Genomic DNA, 20,888 nt, shown 5'->3' on the forward strand with positions numbered 1-20,888 from the left:
ATATATAAACAATATATATAAACACACTGCATTACTAGACATTTAATTACCCGTAGAATTCTTTGAAGTTCTTCTAATTCCTCATCAATGTTTGCTTCTGCTATATTCCTCTGTCTTCCGTGAAGGTATACTCGCTTCTCAAGAGTAAACTTGTCTGTCTTGAGTGCAAGTGCCAAGTTCAAAAACTTGTCTTCAACCTCCTTCTCAGTAAGAACATTGGGTCTACAAGATTTTATTTAAACAATAATTAAAATATATAAATTGTTGTCTTCATATTTCTACATTTTTTATATCCCGAAACTAGCTTAAATAAAGTTTCACTGTTACAGGATTTTTACACACAGGCCAAAGGCCATTTCTTGTTTACTCTACACCATACCGTGAAAAAAATTTGCTATTATTATTGTTCTTATTTGAAAATCTTGATCATTATTTTCTGACAAGACCCAGATACATGAAGAAACTAAAGTATGTTGACATCACAGACTCTACAATTTACTAAAGCACCTGTCATTCAAGACAAGATGATTAACTTAATGCAATTAGTATAGTCATATTTCCATACAATAGTGAGGACTGTTACACTCAGATTAGATATTATATCATTTAGATATTAAGCTCTTTGACAAAAAAAATGTGTATGCCCATATATAGTCATGATGTGCCTATATATGGTCATGATATGATGTCATCATGACCATATTTAGGCATGACACAAATACTAATAGTCAGAACAGGACTTAATAATGAATACTCACTCATCCTTCTGTGATTTTGATAACCCAAGACTCCTGAGTACAGACTCTGGAAGAAGAGTACTCAATCTCTTGGCAGACTTCATCTCCATGTCAACTGTGTCCTCCTTTACAAGATCATTATCTCCATCATTTGTTACAATTTCCTCTTTATCCTTCATATCAGTTTTTATATCTGTTTTCTCAACACCACATTCAGTATCTATTTGCGACTCCTGCGTTTCTGGTATATCCATAGGTTTGGTTTCTTCTGGTAGTTTTTCAGGTGGTATTCTAGGTATGTCTTCATGTATTTCATTATTCTCTGATATTAATTGTGGAACTTCATGTGTAGCTAGCATCGAGGCATCTGATTCACAGGGGCTTTCAGCCTCGCGGGTGCTCTCTGTTTCCGATGCTTCTGCTAACTCTGGCATCTTGAATACTGGTGGGTTTCTTTTAAACTTGTGTTCCTAAATTGGAAGAGAAAAGGGACGATAACAATACCTTACTGTATTATGAAGACAGAAATGTATATAATAACATAATGACAGATGTTTCTGATAAGAATGATAATCACTCTGATTGGTAATGATATGATGACATTATTATAAATATATATCATAAATCTACAACAATGATGGTGACAGGGACTGATGATACTAATAATACCTAAGTAATGTACATGTTGCACATGTATGGTACCAGTGATGTAATATAACAATGTAGTGAATAAGCTTCATACCATCCTTAGCTTTGACAACTGGGCTGAAGCTTTGGCTTGATCAGGTTGGACAGGACCAATAACCTTCAGTATATCTGCTTTTATGTCTACATCCAAGTGCCCTTTAGTGTCTATATCCACTTTTGTTTTAATGTCTATATCTAAGTCGGCTTCTTGTCGATCCATCTGGTCATCACTTGATTGCTGCAGACATGAGAATATAATCTAAGATTAAACATTGTTTATCTGAAGATTTATGAATATTTTAGTCATTTTTACTTTTTATATCACAATAAAATAGTACTAAACATGTCTATTTCATGAGCTTATCCATGTTTCTATCAAAATTACCACTCTCATATTTATAGAAAAAATGTTTTTTGTGAATTTTGTGAGAGAATTCAGATATCTGAATGATTTCCTTATCACTCCCAGATTTGCTCATCGCTCCCAACAAGGTTTTCACTGTGGCAATATTGTCAGCTATCCTTGGCACCTATTGTTTCTATTGGAGCACTTGCCGCAGTGGCTGAGGTTCAAACTCTTAACCTTCAGGCTGAAGTCTGGATGAGTGTCTGGTGAGGAGTGGATGCTCTCTTGAAAGTACTTAGTTTATTCTTAAATAATTATTATTAATAACACTCACCATGTGTAGAGGAAGCTACACATTATGTATGTTAATATTTCCCATAATGACAAATGCTTTGCACCTTTCTGTGGCTACATAATGCCATATGTTTTTATCAGAACTATATTTGCATTTTTATTCAATATAGAAAAAAATCATGAACAAACCATTTGATCATCCTCATCCATCTTCTGATTGATGATGTCATCAGAAAGTAATTGAGGATTTTGCCCCAGCTTGGTTGTTGGTGATGACTGGCTAACAAACGCACAGGTGGGTACTTGGATATTGATGGAAGATGGTTTACCGAGTTCTAAGAGGGGGAAAAAAATAGTTTAGGAGTCATCTCAGTATATTGCTACCATTACTATAAACTTAAAATAAGAACACATTTACTTAGAATTTTCGGTATATTTAAACAAAGGTATACCAAGAACTTAAATAACTATATCTATCCAAGACAACTGATAACAAGTAAACTTAGCATTTAAAAAAATTTAATGTTTGCTTGTGTGATAGGATGCAAATATCTGTCAGACACTCACTGTGAATGACGGTCAGACGACGCAATTCTATGAAGAACGCAATGTGACGATGCGCGCACAACTAATCATTTTTAGCAGAGAGCGTCACATCATGTAGTGCTCACTGGGAGCGGAGTTGGATTCGTCGTGTGACGATCATATGACCCAGCGAGTGCCCGGCTTTGGACAAAAGTCGCAATATAAATGTTTATATTATCAAATATGTATATAATCTCATTTTGCTATTTATCCATCTATGTTCAAAATGGAAACATCCCGAGTTCTTCATCAAATAATGAAGTGAGAAGTAAAATGTCGACTCAAACAAACTTATCTACTGAGTGCAGTGTAGAATGCAACAAAAGCATGTGGCCATTCATGCCAATCTAGTACTTCAATAAGTATAATCTCAGAAGCAGCCTTTACCTTAACCTTTAGAGTCCTTACCATTTGCTTCAATATCAGATTCGCTATCATCTTCACTGTTTATATTCCGGGGAGATGGTGACTGGGAACGATTACTATTTCCTACATAAGGAATAATAAAAACAGTGAGATCAAAAATCATTAGTTCATCATGTATATCATATAAACAGAAACATATCAAATCATCTTCAGGTACAAAGATGGTAGTTAATTATTACATTGCTAGTAACTCTATCAAAAATATAAAATTTCCATGTAAATTGAAACACAGTATCAGTATTGTCCAACTACTACTACTACTACTACTACTACTACTACTACTACTACTACTACTGAAAATAGTAATGATTGTAGGCTACTACATAATTGTATTGATAATAAAAGATTGCCCTCTATCGCTGTATTAAATTCAATCATACAATATATGTACTTGCCAATAAATTTAGTTGTTACACAAAATCTCAAATTGGTTTTTTTTTAAAGATTTGAATCTAGGATGCTTCATTATAAATATTCTTACATTAATATGAAATAAAAACAACAGCAACAACTATAAATGTGGTAAGAACAACAACAAATTACATCTCACTTTCACTTCAGGATACAAAATCTCTACTGTGTTTTACTTTCTGAATATATTTTAATGTAGCAAGTCACAATACCTGTTAATCCGCCAGCACCTGCCCGCCTTCCTTTTCTATTTTTAAACCTTTCGGAGGCTTTCTTGGATTCTTCAATCAATTTAGAATTCAATTCTTTATCTGCTTCACTTAATTCAACATCATCCACATTACCATTTAGTAGATCACTCACATTTACTGCATAAAAGAATATTAAAATTCAAAATGTAAAAGAATTCATTAAAAGTTCTCATGCTGCGATGAGTGAAGTCAGCTGTGACAATGATAAGTAGTAAATATGTTCTAGTACTCTGCAGAATAAGAATTATTTCCGTCAGAATTGACTATACCATTTTTTACAACCTGCAATAACTTAAATACAATGTTGGAGATAATTACATAATTGCTACATATCAGATATGGAGCATTTCAAAGTGTAAAAGCCATTATAGAATTGTGTCATTCACATGGCATACACAGGTCAATCAACACTTAAGTAATGGTGTCACTTGATCATGTGATAGAGGCATAATGCTTATAACATCCAATCACGGGATGCAAAATTTAGGATATCTAAATTTTTAAGAACTAATGTTCGATGAATTAAGCTCTCCTGCCTCTGATGCTACCACCTACCTGGCAAAGATCTCCTGCTTCTGTCTGGTTGTGATCTTCGTTTTAGTCTTGGTGAAAGTTTCCTAGTAGGTAGAGCCACAGGATGCAATAATCTGAAGCAAAATATATTATATAAATATGTGGAAATATAACATTTACTAAAAGGTATATTTGCCTGAAAATTCCAATGCATTCATCCTGTTAAAAAATCTAATCAAATTCCACAATTTTTTTCTCATAAGTTGAAAACTCTTAAGGTTAAAGAAATCTATAAATACCCATCCTCATCGGTTTGTGATGATGGTGAATGTGATGATATTTGCTGAGCTGGTCTAGCATATGAATTTGCTAACATGTCAGCCATCTTCTGAGCTTCTTCCTGCCGTTCTAAAGATGATTTCTGCAAATGAACATACAAAAATCATTCATTTATTATTAATTTTTTGCATTCTTATCTAATTTAATAATGTATTGTTAAGCTAAGTCAAAGATTTGTTATTTTTCGTCATCAGAAAAATTCTGCATTGCAGGAATCCAACCCACACCCTGTGGTCAGAAGGAAAGTACCTACACGAACAAGGTATTTGCAGTATCCAAGGTTTTTGCAGTGAAGGAAATTAAGCCAGCAGGCCATGAAATGCTGTATAAAACCACTTCAGATATGTATACATCACAGAACTAAATGATCTGCTTCAAGGAACACGCTATCTATTTTATTAAATGTATTAAGAATACACAATTCATTCAAATGTGAAGGACTAACGTATGGTGAAAATCTTGAGGTGATGACGGAAAAAAGAAAAAAAAGAGTTCTTGTATAAGAAAAATGTTTACAACTATCACCTGTTGATGGATCAGATATTGTTGTTAACACAAAAGCTTTTTCTGCTTTGCTACTAGATATTTTTAGCACAATTTTTTATTTATTTACCAATAGAATATCAGTGATTTACATCAGAATCTTGTGTTGACAGCTAATCTATTAGAGTAACTAACCAACCACCCCAATTAAATTAGAAAGCAAGGAGGTTCAGGCTGGGAACTTGAAGAGTATGAAGTAATGTAGAGCCATTTCTTATTGATGATTTTCATTATTATATTGAACCTATCATGAGAAACTCTGTAATTTACATTAGATGTAATAGGAAAATTGGACAAACATATATACAGTAATGCTTTAAAGAAATGTAATTCCTAAAAATTTCTCTGTTGACCTGTATCTGGCTTGTTTATCTGTCTGACAGAACTTTAATAGTTAAGAGTTAATAAATAACAAAACTAAATTGATCAAACACAACAAATGAAAATGCAACCCCCAGTTGTGTGAATCAAAACACAACAATAACAAGGCTGGGACAGTCTTTAATTGATTAAACATAAAAAATACAAACACAAGACTTAGTACTAAGATTTAAAACAAAGCAACAACATTTAACAGTATATCCCATGGTAGGGATAGTGTATTAAATGAAAATGAAATTTAATACAACCAATTGTGAAAACACAATTCGCAGTTGTGAGAGTTAAAACATTATCATGACAAATTTAAACTAAATAAATAATGAAAGGAAGTTAAACAAAAATGACCAATAGAAATACAGTTATGAGAGTTTACTAGTAACAAAAATAAGAACCAATTAAAACTTACTGAATGCCAGAATGTAATGTTTGGAGGAATTGGTGAGGATCGGATGCCATTATTACAATTCTCATCAAGACCTTCTGCAATGTTTGGTGGTTGCATGATTGGCATTGCCTCTTCTTGGTAACTAAACCTAAAAGTCATGTGAAAATCATGAGAACTTGCAGCACCACGTGACGGCTGATGTAGCATCAATATTAATGATGATGGGATCAACACATATCTCGGTTGTGTAATATAGGCAGTTAATAAAATGAAAATCTAATATACACTAATAATAGGTAGTGGGTCCTTGGCTCCAAAATATCAACCCTATTAACATATTATACAAATGTATAAAAACAACAATTGATCATGGATTTTAATTATTTGATAATAAACACACAGACTATGCAATATACCCAATCACAAAATACAAATGCGGAGACATAAAATTCATTTACAAAAATTACATGTCTCTCAGAAAAGCAATGCAATACAGGCATTGACATGATTGAACGTGTTGGAAATTATCCTCTATTCACCCTATAATTATTACCTTTTTTTTCTCCATTTAAAACATTTTAGGGGGCCTGGGCTGCCTGGAATACCCATCCCCCACCCCCCTTGAATCCACCACTGTTCTTGCCCCTTTACAATCCATCCATTACTTAAAAAAACAAACCCTTCACTTACCTTGGAGATTGGTTTATTAGGTCAACAGAATGTAGTCTGGTAGGAGTATGAACTGCAGAATAGAATACACTATCACACGATGAATCTGAATCTTCGTCTAACAGATCCTGCAAAGTGTGCAACTTACTATCAGTTGTATCCAAACGTTCAAACCCTGCGTGCTGGTTACAATCGCATGAAATGTGGATAGAATGATCTGCACCAGGTATAATTTTCCGGTGAGTGCGGTTATTCCAGTGGTCTTGATCGCAGTGGTGGTTCGGTGTCCGTGGCAACTCAGTCTGAGTTGAGACGGAGAAAGTTCTTAGGTACTTGGATAAGAGGTCATGTGATGTATTACGAGCGAGTGTTTGTGAGGAGGATGCTGGATGCTGTGTAAATGCTGTGATCAAACGCTTATCCAGTTCTAGAGACAACGCAGCTGAAAAGAAGGAATCATTTGATATAGTATTTAGGAACTATCCATTACATTTACAATAAACTTTTTAAGGGGAATAATGAGAATTTGTTTTCAATGCGCACTGTGCGTCATTGAAATCTTTGCATGATTGTCATGATGTATAAATTAAATCACTAAATATATCTTTATGTATTAAATCAATCAAATAGAATAGACACAAATTGTTTCCTCTTCTCATAGATGAGTAGATCATTTCCTAAGCTTTCATTCTAATGAATTACATTTGACCGTATGTTGATTGATTCTTTTTGCCTTTGCCTTAAATTTCAACCAATATAGAAACATAATTTATTCTCTGCCTGCCTCCTCAATTGTTGCAGAGGTTATGAAGATGTTCCTCATGTTTCTATGGAGGAAATATATATTATCATCCCATTATTAAAGCATGTTTATTTTAACTTTCAATCAATTTCAAGCATATATTGAGAATTTCAAGAGTTTATTTCTAGAGTATAATTTGAGGAAGACAATTGAACATTGGATTAAGTACTGCAATCAAACAAGGGATGTCTTTATGAAAATCAATAAAACTATATACAATTAGGGAGGGAAAAAGATTTACGAGCAATGCGATGGTGGCTCAACAAGGATATATGAGGGAAAAACCCAACCTTGGTAGAGTCCAGAGAAACCCTGGTGGAGGTCCTGGGCACCAAGAAAAATAAGAAACTTGTTTTGTTTATTATGTGTTGTTATGCATGATGAATAATAATAAAAATATATTTAGGACAAGGCATAAGAAAAATGTCTAGGGGATCCAGCAGTTTCCTAGTAGGAAAGTGGTATGCACCACATCAAACGCTAAATGTGTATTAATGGCCCTCTGGCAATATGAAACTGAATTCTATACAATTAGAATGAAAGTGCAAAACCTTTGAAATACTGAACAAGATATAATACCAGCTGCAGCATTTATCTATCCTTAAAAAATACATATGATACTTAAAACTTATAATGTTCAAAAAATGATAAAGTAGTGGTGAAGTTGAGAAAAGAATATAATGTAGCATTGTATCCTTAATAAACAGCAGCATTTTCTAAGTGGATATCTGCGCTATATAAATCATATTCATTATTATTATTATGTATTTATGGATACAGACAGGATTTTTTTGAGAAATGGAAAACATATACAAATTTCAACATAACATTCTGAATACAGTTAATTAATTTCAATGACAACACGGACTTGCAGAATGACACCCACCGGGTGAGACAAGCCTTCAGTGTGAAAATGAAGTTGCAATAATAATAATAATAATAAATATTTGAACTTTATACTCATTTCCTAAACAAATCTATTTACAGATGTTTAGAGGGAGGTGGGTAGATGAGAATAACACTAACAACTTTACCAACTATATCTGAAAAATTGTTTATGTTAATTACAGAACAGATTAAGCTTGAATACTAGATGAGAATAGTACAGCAGCTGTTTAGAGACATGTTATTAGGGCAGGATGTGGCACTATTAACCACCCATATTTAGACAGCTGAGTCTATTCTCAGACTGTAAGCTCTTTTAGAAATATGTATGCAATCTTGATTGATTCTATGAACGGTCAAATCCTGTAATAAATGTATGGTAATGGTATTCTATATTAATAACCAGCTACCAATCCTAGGATCATGGGTCTTGTAATGTTGGAATTTTGTTCTCAGTCAAAACATCTCCCTTGTCATTCCAGCACATGTGGGTGGATGTATAAACATTATGGAATAAAGGTCAGAATTTCAAATTGGTGAAATTACACTATATGTTAATGAACATTTTCAGTTTATAAATGTTAACTTTCTTATTTCTTAATACACATAGGGAAGAAAATATTGAAAGCCTATATAAAAAAAAAATATTTTAAATATTCTCAATATATTTCTATTTCTGATGTTTCCTGTTATAAATTTCTCTAAAGTTTGGAATGATTACATATTAATGTGATATTTACTTTAAATTCAACAAAATTATCTTTGTTTTGTGATAAAATTAAAGCCAACATTCCACATAGGAAAAATTGCAAATAAAATCCTCGGATTAAAGAGAATGCTGATTTTACTTTGAAAATAACAATGAAATAAATTCATAATGTCGTATCCAGTACTGTACTATTTAGAATACAATAAATCAGATTACAGGACACTATACCGCAGGGTGCTGTGGTGGGTTTTATGTTGCTTACAACCACATTGTCTGTGGTTCATTTCTCAATGTTTATTTTTGGTTACAATCAACATACTGCTGAAGGGTGTTTCTATTTACGGAAGTAATGTATACACACTATTTTTAAAATTTAAATCGTACTGCTAAAAGACATTGCTTTGTGTGATGGAGATGTTTTCTCTGTACTAAGTCACTCTGTAACAATAGAAAGTCACAAAATAAATGTTATTATATGATACCATGGAGGAATAAAACTTATTCCTCCGTGACGATACTAGGTAGATGACTTCAATGGTATCAATACAGTATACTGTAGTACCACTGTTTAAAAACATTCATTAGCTACCTGTAAGTTATGTCATGCCACAGGGTTGTTTTATTGCTATACATGATTGTCAAAATGTAAAGCCATAGAGCAACAGAATGGAAGCAATGATACAGACTTGGATGTAGTATATTAAATGTATATTAGTGTGTCAAATACTGCAAATACAAATTTCTAGTGTTGACAAATGCCTGCAAAACAGCCTCTGAACCATTGTGTGGGCAGTGTGATGGTAAACAAAACTTCAAATTAAATATTACAACCAATTTAAAAAAAATCTTTCCAACATAAGTTTTTTGTTTAGTTGGTGCAAAGGCTAGAGAAGAACTGCGAAAAAAAAAAATCAATAGTTTGAAAACCTTGTGTGGGTCAAAAAATAAAACAGATGCAAAAGGTATTCCATAAGTTTGGAAAAATAATGAAATAACACCAGGAAATGTATGGTATACTCAGGGAGATGTCTCCCTGGTATGTATACTTATACTACTAGTAATTCTGTATTATCAAATTGATGCACCTAGAAATAAGATGAAATGGCTGTACACTATTTTGGCTGAGGAAAACAGCGTCCTTGTGTTTAATTGGTGCCAACACAAAGGTACCTTTCTTTAAGTGCCACAAATAGTTTGGGAATCCATTTCCTGTGGGATATAATATTGTCATTGTACCTATCTTCTGGTACCTGACACGAAACTATGCCTTAATTGCTATATTTCAATTCATTGTAATCAGAAATTTGTAATGATTGCCAATGAGATATGAATGATTCGTTGCATGTTAATTAAACATGTTTTTGGAGGCATAGTCCTAGCAGAATCAACCAAAGTTTTTTAAAATTCAAATATCAACACCTACTCCCCCTAATGAAGAGCACTTAACCAAGAAAATTATCCCAATGGTTACATTTAAATCAGCAAAAATAAATGGTATCATGATATAGCGATTTGGCGTTGTGCTCATAGTTTGAAAATATAAAATTCCCAATCAACCGTTGATTGTTACAGTTATTCAGAAACACAGGACTTTATTTTGTCCTAAGTACCTGCTATTATATTACATTTCTATAGAGTTGAAGTTGAAAGCTTAGATGGTAAACAGACTGCTTGTTTAATTTTTTTTTTTAATCAAAAGAATGAAAAACTACATCTAAAAAGTGAAATGCATTACAGCAAAGTAATTATTGCAGACCATTTGTTTAGTAATCATACACTTGAGGAGTGAAAAGATTACATTTCATTTGACAGATGAACTTGTGATCTATTGGCTGGTGCAAGTTGAGTGCAAAAACCAAGGATTTCCTTTAAATAAATCTATAAGTTGGTCTGTTAATGATAAATTAAATAAGTTCATGAAATTCCTGAAATACCTTGTAATTATTTTATTTTATTCTTCAGGATTTAAGATCTAGTTCTTCAGACATATCACAGTTAGGGTTATGGTATATATGTCTTAATTTTTGAGCCGAAAGTCCATCCATCTATAGATGCTATCTATATATTTTGAACAGGTAGTGTCTATATAGATTAACAGTAACTATGATGCCATGAAAGTGAAAACATGTTGCATAGCTGCAAAATATTTGAGATCTAAGGACCATGGGTTGGATTTTGAGCTAGGCTGGTGAAAGTGTTCTTAGGCAAGGCACTTGAACTACTTTCACCTAGGAGGTATACAGAAAGGCGCATGTAGGAATACAATGATTTGTAATAAAATTGGTTTGTGCCTAGTTACATGTAGGCCTACAGCTAGAAATACAATACTCTCCATGGAATTAGATTGCATATTTATGTACGATTGATAAGGTATCCGATGACAAAGGAAAATAATACTTTCCCAGAGCATTTCCGCTTAAAGTAATACCAATCTGTGCTACATTAACATCCTATTAAATTTTCATTAAAAAATCGTCTACATTTTAAGCAAACCATGTTGCACATATACCAATAAAATATCTGAATGTGCAGAGGTTGCAAGTTTTCTGTGAGTACTATCAGTTTCCTTCGTTGAAGGATGAATAAAGTTTTACTTTGACTTTATAGTGGTAGTCAACACAGTCTCCCACACAAGCAAGTAAAAATCTCCCAGAAACTAATCTATCTTCTGTATGTGTCTGAATGTTTGCATGTCTTTACTTCTGTATAGTTAGTTTGTTTGCATGAAAACAGCTATTGGCAATGGGTATTGCTACAAGAAACAAAAATACAATGAGATGTTTTAAGAAAACTCAATTAAACAAGATGTATCATGGAAATACTATAGGTTTCCCAACTTGGGTCACTTGGAATCTGCCTGCTAATGTATTCATGAAAAATGTGTTATATAAATTTGGTAAATAAATAAGAGATGATGGTTCCTTTAAATGTTTAATATCCATACTTACAGAACAGACTTGTTGAATTATGTTCTGTGTAGGTTTGATTTAGAAGACTATTCTTGGTATTTGTCACTAGGTCAGCAACATTTTTAAATGTTTGGCATTGATTCGATTTCAAGGTTTCCTGAAAAAACAAAACAAAATTCTCATGACAAAACCATTCTATAGAGCTATTATTTCTCAGGTGATTACTTATTTAAAATTGCCATTTGTAGAGCATTATTAAAGTTGGCGAACGAGCGCACAGCATAGTTTTTTCCTTTGTAACTTCTTAACTTTTGTGAAAATCATGAATTTTCACATGACAAACTAAGGATGTTCAAAATTTTGCATTCAAAAAGGCTAAACTTAAATATTCATTTAATTAAACATAATGATGATACATCAGATCTTTGGTTTGTACATTGTAACAAGTAACAAGGAAAAAAAAACTTAAATTAACCTGGTGTACGTGACAAATTAGCCTATATATACTGTTTAAAAAAAATGATTTCCTGTTATTTGATAATGGGATAATACAGTATTTTTGTAATAAGACTTATACCAGATGAAAAATATAAATTTTAAAAAAAGCCAAACATTCATTTGAACGTCATATACTTCGAGTCAATAGGAGACAGCGTCACTGTGACAGAGCTGTAACCTTTGAGGAACAATGGTAGCAAACCATTTCCTTTTTTTAATATTCAATGTGCAATACCAGGGAGATAAAAAACATTAAAAAATTATTATCCACCTCCTCACTCATTAAAAGTGGGCATATAATAGAGGTGGCTTTAGGCATTCTGATATGTTCGCATGCCATATATTGAGTCCTTGTTCATGTGTCTATGCACCTATTCAAAGTATAGACATTATGAGTGCTTCATCCTGTGATGCCGTCTAGCCAAATTACATCTTTTTTATAGTGCATAACCTTTTAATAATCCTAATTATTAACCTAGTTAATGAGGTAAACATTTGAAAATAAAACCAAAATCGAGCATTTATTGAATTTTTTTTCTCTAGTTTGAGGCACAAAGCCACCAGCTGGATCATTACTTGTTACTCGGATGGGTTCACTGATCATTTAGAATTTAAAATTTGTTGTCTGCCACACTAGAGATCATATGATGAACTGTGTGATTATGATGTTTGAATCAAGAGTATGTCCTTCTTTTTCAAGTGCTATTCCTGACAGTGATTGATCAAACCCTTAAACTGTGGTCAAAATCAGTAACGTTTGACTGGCTCATTAGGTAGCTGGCGTTATATCTAACCCATACGAAAAGCTGGCATCACCAACTTGGTGGCATAGGCTATAGCAGGTGATAAAATTTGTACAGAGCACATGTTACACTAATCATACGTTAACACTACTAGATTACACAGTTTATCGTGGGAGCGGTCGGCACACCGGTTTTGGCTTGGACTCCCAACCTTGAGGTCGGGGGTTCAAAAACTCTGGCTGTGCAAATCGCTTGTGTCCTTGGACAAGGCACTTTATCTACGGTTGCCTCTCTCCACCCAGGAGTACAAGTGGGTACGTAGGTTCCAACACAACCTGCGCCGATTACTAACTGCAATATTATGGAATGATAATATAATTTCATTTACTAATTTAATTTGGTGTTTCAATGTGTTCCATGTGTTTAATCCAATGACCGGGGTAGTAATGTGAAGCACTTAGAGGCCTTGTAAAGGCATGAAGTGCTATATAAGAACGACATTATATTATTATTATTATTATTATTATAATCAATGATAAATAGCATATTAAAATTAAAATATTTGAATTTGATTAGATGAAAATGAGAAAAATATTTTAAAAATATTGAATAATAAAATTGGCCCCAAATCCTTGCCTAAAAGCCTTTCTGCTAAAATAAACTGACTGTAACAAAGCATTTAAAATTAAACTATGCCCAACAGCACACCCAAAGCATTTCTAACATCAGCTCAGCATGGTATCTGAAAACAACAGAATTTGAAGGAAATAAGAAATTGTACCACAAAAAAGCAAAGTAACACTCACCACCAGGCCAAGCTAGCACCAACAAGTGCCAAGATAACTGGCACTGTGTACTTATTTATAATACCGTATTTTTAATGGTTGAGGAGCGCAAGAAAAACATACAGTAGTGGAAGTAAAGCCAGTATACTCCTGCTATATTTCCTGTTGGTCCTCTACAATTGAAGTCATTATCCTTGTCACAATGATACCTTATCTTCAACTGATTAGAGCTTAATGGATTAATTTATCACTATGAGAATTTAAACATTTGTTATTACTGGCCTCCCTCCAACAGTGGCGTATCTAGCAGTATTAAAATGGGGGGCTGGTGGGGGGGCGCGACCAAAATATGAGGGGGCGTCGAATTTATTTTCGGTGGCCACACCCACTGAAAAATATTGCTTCTTAGATTCCCGAATACACGTTAACCGTGACAGCATAAGCATTAGCCTAGCCTAATCGCGTGGGGGCGCGAGCTTTTTGTGGGGGGCCCCCCCTTGGATACGCCACTGCCCTCCAATCAAATACCACTTTTGAAACAGGGTTTCGATGGTCTTTAGCAGCTTTGGTCTCTAATTAGAATAATAAGAATAAAAGACATTTGTTAATTTGGGACCACAGAACACTAGTCTTTAATTGGAGGGGTCCTTAATTAGGAGACAACTTTATTCTCATGGTAATTATTATGTTTTTAGAATAAGGCTTGAATTGAATATTCCAATGATCGATCATTTTTGAAGGGACTTTGTTTATTTTATTTGCTAAATGAAATATAAACTTAATTTATTTTGCATTAAATATTTTTTCCAATTTCAATGACGATACAATACAAATGACAAATAGAAAAGATGTTAGAACAGTAAGAAAAAGAAAAATCTCAAGAAAGTACAGTATATTGTACCCCGATAACAAAATTTTGTTGGACACCATTATCAATGTTTCCCTACAAGCAGTCTCGTACTGTAGTCTCTACACTTAGTATGCACGTATGCTCTCTGTTGGCCAATTCAACGAGTGGCATATCTTATATAGTGACATTCCGCTCGAACTGCCACAAGCTGATGGTGTCTAATCATCAAACCCTCACAGATCGGAGGTTTATCGATATGCGGCTGATGCAAACATATGCATGGCCTAATATTCAAAGGTCAATGCTTATTACATAACTTCATACAGGCTGAATATCACTTATTATTTGTCCACCAAATGTTAATGTGTTTAGGCAATGGTCATGAAACTTGAAACTTTGGGATGTCCTGAGAAGAACAAAAACAACCTCCAAAACAGAATGATTCGACCCAGAACCGACAATTAATATCGTTTGCTATTATTACACCAAAAAAAGCTGGTCCATGTTGAGGTTGGATTTTCCTTAAGTAATAGGTTCATACAATTGAGTGATTAAACTTACCAATGAGGCTATCTTCGATTTTTGCTTTGCTAACTGAGTTTGAAGATCTGAAAGTTGCCTTCCTATTCTATCCTTTACTGTCTGTCCATGCAGCTGTTCAACATAGTCCTGAAAGATATCAGAGTGTTTATCATTAATGTTAACTCTCTAAATCATAACTCATTGCTATACTCATTAAAATATTATTAATGTTACAGATGATTCTTTGATTATTTAACAGGCAAAGTGCTTATATTATTTAGCAAATATGATTATAATAATAGAAAATTACTTTACTGGATCTTGAAAACCATTTTGTTTTGCACTTACAACTGCATGTTCTTTATGTCAAATTTTACGATGGATGCAATTAACAAATCAAAAATTGATTTAGGTTAGGTATTATCATTACAAATATTAATAATTCAAATTAAAATTTAACATCAAATGGCTACCTTAGAAAAAATATGGTGCACATTCATTTCTCATACCACTCCTCCCTAATGCATACAAAATTGGAATATAGGATCCCTCTCCTACCTGTTAAAAATCCATCAACCATAGGGGCTCAACAGTCAGGTGACAGAAGTGGGTCTGAATTTAAGGAACTTTAATTATGTCTAATTTAAATGATTATTCTTCCAAAATGAGTGACTTTTTTTTTCTCACTCTTTTTAAAATCTATTTTTCACTATACTGACTTGGCTGTTCTCACTCACATCACTGGTGTGTTAATCATTTTCTTTTTGTGGAAATCTATGATTAAGAATCCACAAAGACAAAAAAAAAATTTAGGAAGCTGAAGTTAGTCGCAAACTCTTTTTTGAGTTCCAGCTTTCTACTGTGATTGCCTTAGTTTGTGATGTGAGGGACTACTTGTGTAGTAAAGTGAACATAACATTTGCTTGAAACGTCCAAAGCTAAAAAAAATAAACATTAAAATTAATAATAAAATAAAATATCAAGGTGCTCACACCTTTGAACATTAAGGGACAAAGTAAAGGTTAAAGGCACATCACCCTACTAAACTTCATAATTTAATAATTGTCATTTATGGGTCTTAAAACAGGCAACAACTGGCCAATTGGCTGTGAACTTCAAGTGAACCATGCATGGAAAAAGGGCAGTTTACATCTAGAAAAGTCAACAAAATGTAAATTAGGCTATGCTATGTCATTTATATGTTTTTATATGTAAAAGGATTTTTAAAAAATGGGCAAATAAATTGGAATGATATAAAAAAGACAAATGGGGTCAATGAAAGGGTAAATGGGGGTGTTAAAAAGACAAATGGGGTTATGAGAATGGCAAATGGGGTTATAAATCGGGCAAATGGGATCCCAATAAAAAGTAGTATGTACAGTAAGTATATGGAATGAATAGAAGGAATTTTTGAATAATACCTTCTTTGCTAGGGTCCCTAAAGAAATACTGGCAATGAATTTGACATTGAATGAAGGTCAAAATCATTGGTTTCTAACTTACTGCCAAATGGTTTCTAATTGCTAAATTTGGTTGGCGACAGGGTAAGTCTGAAGCTAAGAATTACAGAGGGTCTGCTGTTACGGTACAGGCATTTAAGTCAATTGATGTTTTAAGTGTATTGTATTTCTGCACATTCTGCATTATCTTTCTGCACCCTGACAACTCTCTCCTAACTTCACCCAAATGGCATGTAAAACATTCCTGATGGCAAAGCTAGACTCTAAAATGACACATCATCATCCACCCCCACCAGTGGCATATCTAGGAGTATTGAAATTAGGGGGGGGGGAAGAGAATGGGCAAAGGTGAAGTGGGGAGGCTCGATGATTAGGTGAACGGATGCTAGATCACAAAATATTGTGATTTGAGGTAATTTTTTTATCTACTTGCGTGATTTTTCGGGGATGACTGGGGGTACGAATGTATTTTGGGGCCTTCACCCCTACGTTCGCCACTGCCTCCCCACCCAGTAGCACAGCCATTTTTACTTAGGCATGTTAAACCATATGCTACAGATCTGTGCATTGCCTACCAATTATTTAGTAACTTGGTGCATGGAAGATGGTGGGAGTGGGTACTTAGTATTATAAAGTGGCATGTGCCACCCGTTGACATACAGTAGTAGTAGTAGTAGTAGTAGACATATTCTAACTTTCAGCTGATAGCTAAGTATGCTCAAATCACAAGAGGATGTCAAAATGTTCATTCCTGATGATGACATAATGTCGAAATATTGAATCCCAACACGATGGCGTGTATTTCAATACTTGGAGTATGTATTATACTTTCATGTCAAAATGTTCTAGAAGATGAATTTCAACTGTATATTTCTCCGATTTGAGGTGTCCATGATTTTATGCATAGTGAAGGATGTATTTTCATTACATTTACTTCATATATTCCCTGTAACCTTGGGGATATTTTTAGAAACCAATTCTGATAACTTCACAACCCAATACTATTGTATTTTACTTTTAATAACAATATTAATAATCATTAGTGTATATTTCAATAATTACCATTTCCTGTTGGAAGATAATTTGAAGAAACGGGAAGCATTTACTGATAATTAAGACAATCCCTCTCTGTTGAAATGTAACATTATGCTCAACCTTGACATACCAACACTAATAAAGTTCAGCACCATGGCCAATCACATGATCAGTGATCAGGATATTTACATTTTACTAAGCATTCAAAGCAAGACTGTGGGATCAGTATTAAAGTATATGGACAGGTGCCATTGACACTTAAACAATGATTCAATGACCTTCATCATATTTATATTACCTGAACCTGACACTGAAGGAAACAAACAAATAATATTAGTTTCATTGATACTGATGATTAATTTCTAAGACTTCAATTTAATATTGAGAATATTCGCATTATGAAGTTAACATGTTTCTGTTTGTTTTCTTACCATAATTTGAATAGATAAATCTGATTATTTTACTTTCATATCAGTTAAATAAACTAGGATTGACTTATAGGAACTTATATTTTAGGGAATTATTTTACTCTTAAGTAAATAATTTAATAACTTTCAATAATTTGCTAAGAAGAAAAAACAATGCATCAGCATTAATAAGAAGGAAGATCATAGTAAAATAAACAATAAAAGTGAATAAGAATTTAACAAACAATTGTAATGATATGAGAATGGTAATTGGTACGTTGGTGATGGTCACGGCATGGTGGTAATGGGTTTGGTGATGGTCACATTGGTGGTAGGTACCTTGGTTACGGGTTACATTATTGATAATGATGAAGGTAATAATGTTGATAATGATGGGGATAATGCTAATGAAATGATGCAGACAATAACAATGAAGAGAGAAGAATGACAAAGACAATGATGATATATGAAAGGAATTTGTAAAGAGAATGTTTCTGATCCTCAATGTATACAGCCCAGTGTTTAAGAAGAAGTTAGGCTATTCACACTTGACACCCCATACTGCACCAACATTTCACACTTGTGTTGTTTACATCAGAAGACCTGTAATAACACTTTGCGTCATGACACAACCACAACCACATGTAACTCTAAACCTAAAAAGTAAATTGCTAATGTCTGGAAGGATGGGACAATGTTGATAACATACCTCAACTAATCTACACACCTAAAATAAAAAAAGGACATTTTTGTATCAGGGAGCCAATTTGTGGAATAAACAGAACAATAATACAAGGGGTTGGCTTCAACAAAATATTAGACTTTAAATTGATGTTTCTTGCAGTAAGAACGATCCCTCTTTTTACTGATTATTTTAGGTGTTTTTTTTATTTGATTTGTTGTTTTTCATTACTTTCCATTACTTGTAGGGGAGACCGGGGTCAGTTGTTACAGGGGTAGATTGTTACAGTGGCCTTTTCCCCACAAACTAAAATTTAAAAAAAATTAAAATAGAATTAAATGATCTCCAACTTAAAAATTTCAAAACTTTGATCAAAACAGAAAACTAATTATATCTTTCTGACCACCCTCTGTTCTCTTGCCTTCTTTTTAATTCTTTTTATTCTTTTTAATTCATTTGAATTGGTTCTTTTTTATTTTAGTTAGTTGCTGTGTATTTTTGTTATGTTTGTTTTTGTTCTACTTTTTTGTTCATGTGATCCACTAGTGAGATCAGTGCTGCGTCACTGAAAGTGTTATCACGTTAAAGGCAGAATAAATAAATAAATAAATAGGAAAAGTAGAGGGCGGTATAACCGGTGTCATATTATAGGGCGCTGTAAGATCCATCACCGCCGGCCGTAGCGTGACGATCCGAATGCCTGACAGGAAATGTATGTAAAATGTTTGTTTTTATACCCCAAAAGTAAATTTTTCATGACAAACCGTTTCTGTAATAGCTTTCCCTCATGTAGATGGATAAAGAAAGTTTATATATTTATGTGAAGCATGGCCATTACCTAACACTTTCATAGGCCATTACCACACATTTCTGCCTACAGGCAGAACTATCTGTGTTTCAATATAAAAATAGCATGTGGGGTAAGTTGTTACGGGTAAGTTGTTATTGTAACAAGGATGGTCACATAGCGAGTGCACCAAAGGAGGGGCACTTTACATGTGCGATCATTGTAAAGAAGAAGAAATGGACATTTCTGATTGACTGTTTTGTTGAGTAGCTAAAATACATTATAGTACGGTCTTACAGTTAACCATAAGGCTAGAATAATAATGATGTTGTCTCTTTTATACACTTTAAAGCATGTTTGTTTGCATATTTTAAACATTTTATCTAGTTTGTACAATGTAACAACTTGCCCCACATGGTGTAACAATATACCCCGGACCAGGGGTAATTTGTTACAGTTGATCTACTTCATTACTTAATTAATGATTAATTAACGGATTGATATATGACAGTTGTAATTGCTTCATTTTATAACCAATATACTGTTCTTGCATTAGAATAAAAAAGGTGTGTTTGTCTCATTCAATTACGTAATTAAGGAACAATATGTAAATTTTGTAACAACTGACCCCGGTCTCCCATTTTTGTATACAGTATGTAAGTTTTCAATGCTTCTTTCAACTTCAACAGAATCGCTTTGTTTGAAACAGCTGTACAGGTGATCAAGCTTTCCTTTTCACAAAAGATGTTAATATTATTGGAATAGATAAATTTGTTGAGAATACCGATATTGAAGTGCAAGTCATGACTTAGGCCTAGCAGAATGCAATCTACTGTAATTCAAAGCAGCAAATGTAACTTGAAATAGGTACAGTATTATGCTCCAATTTTTAATACTCTACAAGACCGGCCTGGACCGCCCTGTCGTCCGTCGCCACAACGAGGTCATCGGATCAAAAATTAAAAAATAATAATTTGTCTATCCAAATAATGTATAGGTGTAATTTTTGCCCTACCTGACGTGGAAAAAAAATTACAACTATACATGTTTCTCCTGACGCAAATCCAGTTATTGTCTATTATTCCATCACGACAATAACAATTACTATCTATCCAAATAATGTTATTTTGATTGCCAATCCCTAATATTGTGGTCTAAAAGCACAATTTGGGCCATGTTACCGTAACCCATAAAACTCTCCCTGTCAACCCTACCAAGAGTTTCTAATTCCGGGACTCAGACTGAGG

General features: G+C 33.5%; 1 protein-coding gene across 2 annotated transcripts in view; it reads right to left on the reverse strand.

Moving 5' to 3' along the window:
* Positions 1 to 20,888, reverse strand: part of LOC117105056 (lymphoid-restricted membrane protein-like) — a 76,983-nt gene that overhangs the window by 24,567 nt on the left and 31,528 nt on the right. For both annotated transcript variants that reach the window (XM_033246065.1, XM_033246066.1), the window contains exons 22-33: positions 15,310 to 15,417; positions 11,912 to 12,029; positions 6,589 to 7,009; positions 5,920 to 6,046; positions 4,550 to 4,671; positions 4,293 to 4,384; positions 3,699 to 3,854; positions 3,058 to 3,138; positions 2,254 to 2,399; positions 1,480 to 1,662; positions 759 to 1,207; positions 51 to 222 (exon numbers count right to left, since the gene is read on the reverse strand). In XM_033246065.1, coding sequence (XP_033101956.1) covers positions 51 to 222; positions 759 to 1,207; positions 1,480 to 1,662; positions 2,254 to 2,399; positions 3,058 to 3,138; positions 3,699 to 3,854; positions 4,293 to 4,384; positions 4,550 to 4,671; positions 5,920 to 6,046; positions 6,589 to 7,009; positions 11,912 to 12,029; positions 15,310 to 15,417 — 2,175 coding nt within the window. The remainder of the gene's footprint in view (positions 1 to 50; positions 223 to 758; positions 1,208 to 1,479; positions 1,663 to 2,253; positions 2,400 to 3,057; positions 3,139 to 3,698; positions 3,855 to 4,292; positions 4,385 to 4,549; positions 4,672 to 5,919; positions 6,047 to 6,588; positions 7,010 to 11,911; positions 12,030 to 15,309; positions 15,418 to 20,888) is intronic.

This window comes from Anneissia japonica, unplaced genomic scaffold (assembly GCF_011630105.1).
Source record: "Anneissia japonica isolate Jap-2015-1 unplaced genomic scaffold, ASM1163010v1 scaffold287834_len5846547_cov211, whole genome shotgun sequence".
Taxonomy (NCBI): Eukaryota; Metazoa; Echinodermata; class Crinoidea; order Comatulida; family Comatulidae; genus Anneissia; species Anneissia japonica.